An 11,209-nucleotide genomic window follows, 5' to 3' on the forward strand; every position below is an offset into this window, starting at 1 on the left:
AATTTACCCCCCCCCCCCTTACGTATATCTAGGTAGTAAGCTCCTAGAGATCACGGAAAGTAGGGATATAGAGCTCGTAACCCTAAAGGGTATAGAGACGTAGAAGGTAAGAATAAGCGCGAGTACTATCGACCTATACTTTCTATCGAGGGACGTAGTAATAAGGCTAGTAGAGTATAGACCTAACCTTACCCTAGAGGTAGGGTTAGACCACATCCCTATCTAGATAACGATAGCGACGGGGATAGAAGAGGAGCTTCGGGGTAAAAAGCGCCTTAACTAGAAAAAAGCTCCCTAGGAGGAGATCCGGAATCTACTTAAACAGTACCTAAATAATACTAGTATCGGGGAGACGGAAGCCGAGCTTAATAGTACGGTAGAATAGATAATAATGACGATATAGTAGGCGGCCGAGCAATATATACTAGAACTAAGGCCCTCGAAGTACTAGAAGCCCTTCTAGACCCTAGAGTACTTAGCTAAAGTTAAGGACGTAAGGAGGGCAAGGCAAAAATAGACGAAGGAGCAAAGCTAAGAAGCGTAGGACGAGTACTAGGAAGCAAACTAGGTAAGGAAGGCCTAAATACGACGAGACAAGCGATAAGACTAGAGGGTAACTATAGGTCTTATAATAGAGAACCCGGAGTAGATATAGCGGCTTATAAAGTAGGTAAGGGCCGGAGACGGGGATAGGACACTACACTTCCCCCTAATCTAGGATACGATAGGCATAATATAGATAACGCCGGAAGGAAAGGCGAAGGCGTTCGCCGACTACTTCTTTACGATATAGTTAACGACCGACCTAATAGATATAGAGGGAACGATCTACCCGGAGCTACTCGATATATACTAGACAGTAGGCGAGGAGGAGATAAATGAGATTATAGGAATGCTAAAGGGCCGTAAGGCCCCGGGACCCGACGGAATCCCAAACCTCCTCCTTAAAGAATATAAAGAAGAAGTCGCCCTATACCTCGCCGAACTATTTACGGCTTGCCTACGTAAGGGGTACTACCTACGGCCATTTAGGCGGTCCCTTATAGTCGTCCTTAAGAAGCTATAGAAGGAAGACTATATAAAGCTAAAGTCCTATAGGCCGATCGTACTCCTAAATATAATTAGAAAGATACTAGAGAAGGTCGTAGTAAGAAGAATTATATAGCTCGTCGAGGATAACAACCTACTCCTAGAGATATAGATAGGTAGTAGGAGTAAACGATCTACCCTAACGGCTATAGGGCTTATTACCGAACAGATTTATACTCTCTAGTACTATAGACGGAATAGGGTTACATTACTATTGTCTCTTGATATCTTAGGAGCATTCGATAACGTCTCCTACGAGCGACTCCTCTATATCCTACGGCAAAAAGGAATTCCGCGGTAGGTAATAAGTTTCGTAAACTCCTTACTTAAGGAGAGAATAACGTAGATTGTCCTTAGGAAGCGTAAGGAGGGCAACCTTATATATATAGAATACGGGATCCCCTAGGGCTTAATACTATTACCGATCCTCTTCTTAATCTTTATAGCGGACCTAATCCTACTACTTACCTTACTATAAACGTCGGCCTCGGGGTTCGTCGACGATACGAACATCCTAGCCTAGTTAACGACGACCGAAGAAAACTACCGGCTACTTATAGAAAGATATGAGGTATACGAGGAATAGGCACGTCGACACGGCGCCCGTTTCGCCCCGGAAAAGTACTAGCTTATCTACTTTAGTAAGGTAAGAACCTACTATAATATATAAGTAACGGTAACTATCTAGGGTTACGTAACGAAGCCCTCTCCCGAATTACGGGTCCTAGGAATCTAGCTAGACCCTAAGCTTAGCTAGAACCTCTAGATTAGGAAAGCCTAGAACAGAGCCTAGGTTAACGAGGCTATAGTAACTAGACTCACAACGTTAATATAGATAGATAGATTATTTATTCGCCTACTTTAGTGCCCTATAGCCTATATAGGTCTCTCGCTATTTAGGTCTATTTATATAGGTAGGAAACCCGATTAACGGATAAAAACCTCCTCGTCTTTGCCCTCCTCGTTCTTTCCTGTCTTGTCCTTTCGTTCTCCTTCCTTTAGGGTATGCTAGTATTATAGTTATTACCCTATAACTACCTTCCCCGTAACCCTAGTAATGTCCTCCTCTCGATTCCCTTTCTCCCTTCTGTTTCCCCGGCTCTTCTCTCTCTCTCCCTCCTCTCTATCTACCTTTCCGTTTCTACTACTAGGGAGAATTGCTCTAGGTAGTCCTCGTTAAGGATCTATCTTATCACTCTCCTTATATCTTGTCTATTCTAGATAATGGCCTAGTATTACCTGTCTCTTGCCTTCGCCCTCTACTAGCTTCTCCCTTTTACCTACTTAGTACAGTTTAGTACTATATGCTCCGGGTTTTAGGATAGGTAGCTATAGGGGTAACGTTTAGAATCGTATCCTAGGACTCTTCTTTAGTATAAGTATACTCTTAGCCTAATGTGCTTAGAGCGAATCTAGATAGCTATACTTGCTTCCGCCCTCTTTAGGTCTTTATAGATAAGGTAGTTATACCTCCCGAAGGTCCTAGCCGCTAGTAGGGCTCCTGGCCTTACCGGTTTTTAGTTCTAACGCGTTTCCTATAGGTGACCTACGATCCTTTCTACTTAGCTTTACTTCTTTTTCCCTTTGTCCCCTATATTAGCTTGCTCCCTTAGAGTTTCTCTCTGTTCAAGGGCTACTAGGATTTCCTGTGATATTTTTAGGTCTACTTCCTTCTAGAGGATTATGTATAGCCGGTTAGGTCTTCTCCTCCTCTCCTACTAGGTTCTTATCCTTTAAGTAGCTACTTAGATAGTTCTCTAGGCTAGGTATACTGATGTCTTCTCTACGTATTAACACCTTATACCCTAGAGGTACTCCCTAATAGGGGCTGTACCTGATCCCATTTCCATTGTCCTATAAGGGGTTGACTTATATGCCCCTAGTACTCTCTTTAGGCAAGCTACCTACGCTCTATTAAGGGGGTCCTCAATTCTCTTCGGGATGTGTTTTTCCGCTACCTAAATTGCTACTCTATATAGCATTACGGGCTTAACAATAGCCTTATATATAGTCTAGGCCTTTGTAAAGGTCGCCCCCTAGGTTGACGTAGTAAGTCTCTCGATTAATTGTCTATTAGTATCCGCTCTCGCTTACGCCTTCTTTACTTATAGTCCCTAGCTAAGTTTCGGGTCTAGCTATATCCTAAGGACTATAAGTTCCCTTATAGGATAGGTCTCGAACCCCTAGATTTTTACTAGTACTACTAAGTTGCGTTTTGTCTTTACCTTACTAAAATAGATAAGTTAGTACTTGTCCGGTACGAATTTTGCCCTATACTCTCTTACCTACTTTTCGTATTATCTATGTCTCTCCTCTAGGAGTACGTAGTTTTCCTCTATAGACCCCGACTACGCTAGGATACTTATGTTATCTACGAACCCCGATACTAAGGTAGTTACTATTTCTAGGAGTAGGGTCAGGTCGGCTATAAAGAGGAGAAACAGAATTGGGGAGAGTATAGAGCCCTATAGGATACCCGTGTTTATAATTAGGGTCTACGGGGCTTTAAAGGACCCTAGGAGGATCTAGGTTGTTCTGTCCTTAAGGAATGACTATATAAAGTGTACTATCTAGGCTAGGATGCTTTTTATTCTAAGGATATATAGGAGCCTTACGTAGGACACGTTGTCGAAAGCCCCTAATATATCTAGTAAAAGTAGTAAGGCTACCTTATTATTGCTATAGTACTAGATATGTCTGATTTGCTCTATAATCAGTTCGACTACTATAAGGGTAGATCTCTTTTGTCTCCCCCCTATTTACGTTACCGGGAGGAGGTTATGTTCTTCTACTATTCCGGTAAGCCTTATAGCTACGACCTTCTCTAGGAGCTTCCCTAGTATATTTAGTAACGCAATTAGTCTATATAACTTCAACTTAGTATAGTCTTCCTTTGAGGGTTTCCTTAGGACGTAAGTTAGTAATTACCTAAAGGCCTTTAGGCAATACCCCTACTTTATATACTAGGTGAAGATTAGCGTAAGCACTAGAGTAATAAGGCTACTACTAGCTTTTAGGTAATAGTTAGGGATCTTGTCTAGGCCTAGGGCTTTATTGCCCTTTAGTTTCTTAATAATGTTTCCGATCTCTATAGTAGACACTTACTAGTTAGCCTCCCTTAGCGGAGGAATGTGTGTTCCTAGGATGTTACTTAGGTCTACCTCTACCTAAGTCCCGAAGAAGTAGTCTACGAATACTTTCGCTTTCCCTATCGGAGTGGTTTGCGTTTCCCCGTCTTAGTCCTATATTAAGGGAAACTAGGGCGGGGAGTTTCGTTCCTCGTCTAGTTTCCTAGCCTATTCTACTAGTCTCTAGATTTGTTCCGGGTGTTCTATAATTATCCCTATAGTTAACCTCTACTCCTACGTCTTGTCTCTTCTAATCTGTGCCTTCTTTGCTTTATACGCGTTGTTATATACTTCCTAGTTTGCTTAGGTACGTCGTTACTCCTATCTCCTTCTTGCTCTCCTTACCTCCTTAACTTTAGCTATGTACTCTAGTGTCTAGTATAGCTTCTAGTATAGCGACCATCTCTTCTTAGGTATATAGGCCTAGGCTACCCGTTATATAGCTTGTATTAGCTGCTCTACTACTTAGTCGATCCCCTCCGTTATATATATGTCGTTAATATTCACCTATTCTAGTTCGCCTTCTAGCCGCTACTATACTAGTGTCTACTCGGCCTACTTCTAGTAGAGCTTCCTCTTAGGTTCCCTCTCCTCCTTAACTATAAGTTAGATATCGATTTGGATTAGATAGTGGTCTAATAAGGACTCTAGTTAGTCATTGACTATATAGCTTTCTACCCGTCTTATTAAGGCGTAGGACATAAAGTATAGGTCTAGCGTGCTAGAACTATTGTTTCTAGCCTAAGTTCCTGTTCCCTTTGGCGTGATTAAGTCCATTTAGGCTGTTTCTATCTGACTAATAAGCCTCCCTACTAAGAAGTAGTATGCTAGGGTAAAGTCCGATCCCTACTTTAGGTAGTAGAGGTTGAAATCTCCTGTTACAATGTTGTAGTTTTGTTAGTCTATTACTTCCGGGAGCCTTCCTAGCGTGTATAGTTATGTGCTGCTTCTAGACTCTAGAGGTAGGTTGTGTACGCTATAGATTAGGACCTAGCCTTAAGTTGTTTTAAGCTGTACTATAGTAATATCCCTATCGGTTCTCGGCTAGGCCTACTAGTCCTCTACTAGTACCTTCTTACTGACATAGATATATGTTCGTAGGACTCCCTCGGTTCTGTTTATTACTACGTAGTATCTCGGGTCTCGTATAGTTAATAGAATCCTAGAGTGTAGGTTGATCTATAGTTCCTATATTACTATAATATAGTGTTCCTCCGGGTCTAAGGCTTATAGAAAGCTCCTTTAGACCTTGTCTTTACTTCTGTTCACATTATACTGAATGATTGATAGTCTACTAGTATAAGGCATTAGGACATGTTTGTGTATAGGTCCGTTTAGTCTTACTATTAGTCTTACTATTAGTGTTCCCGTCCCTCCTCCTATTCTTCCCTTTAGGGTTAGCTCCCTATCATTTGGTTGATTCTTATTTATCTATTGCTCTGCGCTACCTTATATAAGAACGTTAGTCTCCCTATTACTAGCACTATTTATAGCTCCTCTTATAGCCGGGGTCTCTTATTCGGGTAGGTAGTTCTCTCTAGTTGTTTCTGTTTACCTACTAGGAACCTAGTTAGTGTTATTACCCTTACTTCCCGCGCTCTCTACTAGGCTAATAGTCTAACTAGGCATTAGTTTGACTATACCGGGTATTTTCTCCTATACTACGTATCTTATATCCTCCTTCCGTTTTTAGTACTCTTAGGTCGCGTGATCACTAGTATAGTAGGAGTAGACTAGTATAGCTTTGCTATACTTTAGGGCAATATGTCCGTACTGTTAATAGTTAAAACATTAAAGGATTCTATAGCTACTCTAATAGATTTCTACATCTAGCCTCTTAAAGTCCTAGTACAACTCTTAGTCTAAGACCTTGTTCGCTTGCTCTAGTATTACAACCTATAAGATTAGCGAGGAGGCCCTCTTGCCCTCCTCTATCTTCTTCTTAACCTACGCTGTCTTTATGATCTATAGTCCTAGTACTATTACCTAGTTTTACCTCTAGAGGTTTAGTATATCCCTTTATATATTAAAGGTTCGTAGGACCCTATACGTAATTACTATATACTGTTAATAGGAGACTTTCGCTATGCTCCCGATCTTTAATATCTACTCCTTATTGATTTCGAAGGCCTTCTTATCCTATACGTATACTATAAACAGCTTGACCCCTTTATTGTCTACCCTTGCCCCTACTATTCCCTTTACTCCGATCTTCTCGACTATCTCCCTCCCGGTTATCTTTCCTATCTCTTCCTTCTCTTTCTAGTCCGTAATATAGACTCGTAGTACTATACTATAGGGGGGAGGGTAGGTTAGCTCGTAATTATTACCTAGGTTGTTAGGCCCTAGGTCTGTCTCGGGTCTCTTTAAGGGTTATTTCTTACGTTTCGTGTTACTACCTCGATTACTATATTGATCGTAGTGCTTGTTTGTCGTTTAAGCGCCTTTAGTCCCCCGAGTAGTTCGCTTATTACTCCTTTTAGTACTCTCTCCGGAAATCTCCCTTCTTCTACCGCTACTATCTCTTCCGCCTTCTTATAGAGCGTCCTCTACTCGTCTCCCCCTTACTCTCGGTCGTCTACTACCGTCGTCGTCGCCATTTTTCCCCTCCTTATATATAACTAATAATAAGTCTCTTATATATAATATATAGGGCGTCTATCGATAGTACTAGGATTAGGTCTATAACGTTAATATAGGGAGCTACGTTTAGTAAGATAAGGATTATATACAAGACGATCGTAAAACTAGTAATACTCTACGGGGCCTAGATATAGGGGATAGGAGGAGTAAGTAAACCGATCCCGAAGCGGATAGAGGGACCCCTAAACCGGACGTAGGCCGCGAACCTTAGACGGATACTAGGAGCCTATAAGACGACGCTAACGAGAGTAGCGGAGGTAGAGATAGGGTCCCCCCTAATTAAACATTATATTAAGGGAATGAGGATCTAATACGCTAGGAAGACGGCGGATTATCTAGTATAATAAGCTATTCGGGACTCTACGGAGAAGATCGCTAGGAGGTACGACCGACTACCTAGCCTTAGGGTACGTTAAAGCTAAAAGTAAGACGACCTACGTACGTTTGAAGTCGTTAAGCGAACCTAGGAGTGGCTAGAGAGGAAGGAGGAGGAGGAAAAGGTACGGAGGAAAAAGGGTAATAAGGTAAAGACGTAAAGCCTCGTAGAGTAGGTAGCGGGCTACCTTTAGGAATAGGAATAGAAAGAGAATCCCCTACCAAATCGAGGACCCCTAGCCTTACGCCCCTTCTAGAGACACAACTACCTACTCTACCGTGACCTAACAAGGGCCGAAGTAAGTATCGCGATATAGATTAGGTCCGAACATATCGGGTTAAGGGCCTACCTATATAGAAGGAAAGTCCCGGACGTATATAGCCTAGTATACTAGTATAAATACCCGTTATAGAACCCGGAGCACATAATACTACGGTGCCCGTAATAGGTAGGAGAACGAGGCTAGTAGAGAGCTAAGGTAGTAAGACGCGACTACTAGTTAATCGTAATAGATAAGCGAGACGTAAAACGGATAGTATAGTAGGTACTATAGTAGGGCTTTCTTAAACAGTTCGCGCTAGCTAGCGAGACGGAGGAGTAGATAGAGAAGAGGCGGGAGGTCAAGGGGGTGTAGACAGGGTGGTTATTAGGGCAGGCCTATAATACTAGTATACCCTTAATAAGGAAAATACGAAAGAAGGTAAGGTTAAGAACGTATAGGAGAGGAGAGGGGGTTTTTACTCTATAATACGAGTTTCCCCTTTATAACTAAAAGTAGGTAGTATAGCTATATAGGCCAATAGGCTCTATAATAGCACAGTAAACAATATATATATATATAGTACTAGAGAGTATACGCGGAAGGAGTACCTACGCTAACGATTCTTTCTAATTATAGGAATCTTACTTACTTCACTACGACAAAGGTACTAACCCGAAGACAGGCCCGCTAGTCGAAACTACTTGGATAGTACAAGTTTGAAATCCGCTATACCGTAGGAAAAGACAATAGTAGGGCCGACGTACTAAGCCGAAGAAGCGACTATATAGAAGGAAAGGAACTAGTATAATAACAAGTACTTGAGGCTAATCTAGATAGAAGCCTAAGCGCTAATATAAAAGAGTTCAAGAATATAGTACGTGTCCTTTAGGATATAGAAGAGCAATTCCTACTTATATAAGGGATGTACTAAGTACTACGAGAACGAGAAAAAGAATATATTTGATAACATTATAATAACCTAGAATATAGACATCCTAGAACTATAAAGACTCTCGAGATTATATAGCGAAGTTTCTTATTTCTATAGATAGGACAGAAAGTGCTATAATATATTAAGAGATATATATACTACTAATAGAATAAGGCCGCTAGACACGAGAAGTACGGACAAATATAGTTTAGGACGCTACCGACATAACTATAGGACGAGGTTACGATAGACTTTATTACGAAGCTCCCTACCTTAACGGATAAGGCGATAGGAACACTATACGATATAATACTAGTTATAGTCGACCGCCTAACAAAATATGTACACTTTATACCTACTAGCGAAATGTATACGGTAGAGCAACTCGGATACTTAGTACTTAATAACCTAGTACAATACTACGGATTCCCTAAGGTCTTTATAATAGCTAGGGACAAGCTATTTATATCGAACTACTAGAAGACCCTTATCGCGGAGATTAGTATATAACATAAGCTATTAATAGTATACTACCCGTAAACCGACGGACAGACGGAAAGAGCAAACTAAACCCTAGAACAATACCTCCGATACTACGTAAACTATACGTAAGACAATTAGGTATCACTCCTACCTATAAGTTAGTATAACTAGCCCTTAATAATCACAAATTAGAAATAACGGGCGAGATACTATTCTTTACTAACTTCGAGAAGCACCTAACATTATTTAGTAATAGAGGAGAGCATCCTTAAGTAGATAGAGCTAATATAGTAGTAGCGGACTTAAGATAACTCTACGAATCCGTATAGGGTATAATTATAAAGACATAGTAATAGCATACGCTTTTACGAGCGAAACGACAAATAGTACCTTAGCTTAAGAAAGGGGATAAGGTCTATCTTCTTACTAAGAATCTAAGAACGAGAAGAAAGACTAAAAAACTAGATTATATAAAAGTCGGACTATTTCTCGTTAAAGAACTACGAGGACTAGTCAACTATTGACTACGATTACTAAAGGACGTAAAAATCTACCTAGTATTCTACGTATTAAGATTAGAACTAGCTAACCCTAAGATGCTATACTAAGAAACCTCTACTTCTAACTAGAGGAGGAAGGCGAATTCGAAGTCGAAGAAATCCTATAAAAGAAAGGTCAGCGATACCTTATTGAATAGAAAGGATATAATAAATTAGAAAATACCGAGGAACTAGAAGAAAACCTATATAGCTATTAATAGAAGATCTAGGAATATACTAGAAGAAAAGAAAAAACATACCTAGGAACTAGAGGGACCCGGATCCGAGGTATAACGCGACGGCCTCCTCTAGAGTCAGATAGGCCTAGAGAGTATCGTTAGGAATTAACGATAACTCCTCCTACAAAGAGATCGGTATTGAGAAGACCGCTCCTAATTCTTCCGGAGTACCCTTAGGAACGAGAAGATACGACGAAGGAGTAGATAACGCTTCTATACCTTTAAGTAGAAGTTTCCGTAAATCCTCGAAGTCCTTCGCGATCGCCTTCTCCTCGCGCTCCTTAGTAACGCGTAATTGTTTTCGAAGACGATATACCTTCGACATCGCCTTAGTCACCTTCTCTTTAGTATCGTCAAGCTCCCGCTTAAGCTTTCGACGTTAATACCCTAACCTCTCCTATTTAGTCTAAGTAATAGTTACGTTATATTTTATACCTTTCCGAACGTACTCCGAGTAATACCTAAATTAGATATCTACTACGTATCGTAGGCGACCCTTCCCCTCGGGAACTCGCGCCCTCTAATAACTAGTATATAGAGATAGTGTTTCGCGACCCTCGGACTCGATACCTAGCGCTTAACGTTCTCGACGCTCTCGACTTAGCGGTTCCCTACTTATAATACGGGAAAGAAGAGATATATACTACGAAGATAAGACTCGGGACGAGCTTAGCTAAGAGGGGGATAGTATTACGGTTTTTAAAGAACGAGAGAGAGAGTCTCGTAGGATATATACTAGAAATATAGGAAACGGAAGACAAGGACTAATCGCTTTGGCCTCGGACGCGGATAGATTACGTATACGACTACGTTAGGCTTATATAGTCGAATACGTAAGGCTAGGCGACTAGACGACTAGACGACCGGTCGGTTAGTCGAACGGTCGATTATAGAGCTAAGATATAGTAACGTCTTCTTTATATTTAGGAACGCTAAGAAGCCCTTATATATTCGAGGTAATCCGGAATTAGCCCTTATTAAGACGAGCGGTCTTTAAATCTAATCTACTACCGAAGGTACCTATCTTCGAGGCTATATCCTACTATTAGGGTAGACAGCTTAAAGTTTTCTTCACCCTATTTCTTTAGCTCTAAACGCCGCGGAGGTGCCTAGCTATATTAGGCAGCTCCTAGGTAATAGTAGCCTAGGCTACGGTACGGACGGCGCCTACGGCTCTATAGGCGAAGCTCTCCTAAGACAACTAGTAGTAACTTATAGAGGACGTAAAAAGTATAGGAACTAACGATTAGCTCCTATACCGGTCTCTATAGGTAATGATTACTTAGCTACGTACGGCGCTTATACTATCGTATTAGCGAGGGGAATAAGAAATAAGAACGACGTCCTAGGCGATTAGTAAGGCCACCCGGAATTAACACCCCTATAGCTAGGCATCGGTTGCGGTATCGGTACTAGGCCCCCGCCTAACGTACGATATAGTTACGATCCGTATTATAGTAAAGGAAGACTAGGCTAAAGTTACGAAGCTATCGAACAAGGAGCTCGCCTAACGAATCAA

General features: G+C 41.2%; 1 protein-coding gene across 1 annotated transcript; it reads right to left on the reverse strand.

The window, feature by feature from the left end:
• Positions 1–9,811: 9,811 nt before the first annotated feature.
• On the reverse strand, positions 9,812–10,015 carry CLAFUR5_20226 (uncharacterized protein; the record flags this gene model as incomplete). The annotated part of the gene is made up of 2 exons (XM_059463062.1): positions 9,812–9,961; positions 10,007–10,015. The coding sequence occupies 2 exons, from the start codon at positions 10,013–10,015 to the stop codon at positions 9,812–9,814; spliced, it is 159 nt and encodes a 52-aa protein (XP_059319030.1).
• Between the last annotated feature and the right edge of the window lie 1,194 nt (positions 10,016–11,209).

The sequence above is a fragment of the Fulvia fulva genome, chromosome 6 (genome assembly GCF_020509005.1).
Source record: "Fulvia fulva chromosome 6, complete sequence".
Lineage (NCBI taxonomy): Eukaryota > Fungi > Ascomycota > Dothideomycetes > Mycosphaerellales > Mycosphaerellaceae > Fulvia > Fulvia fulva.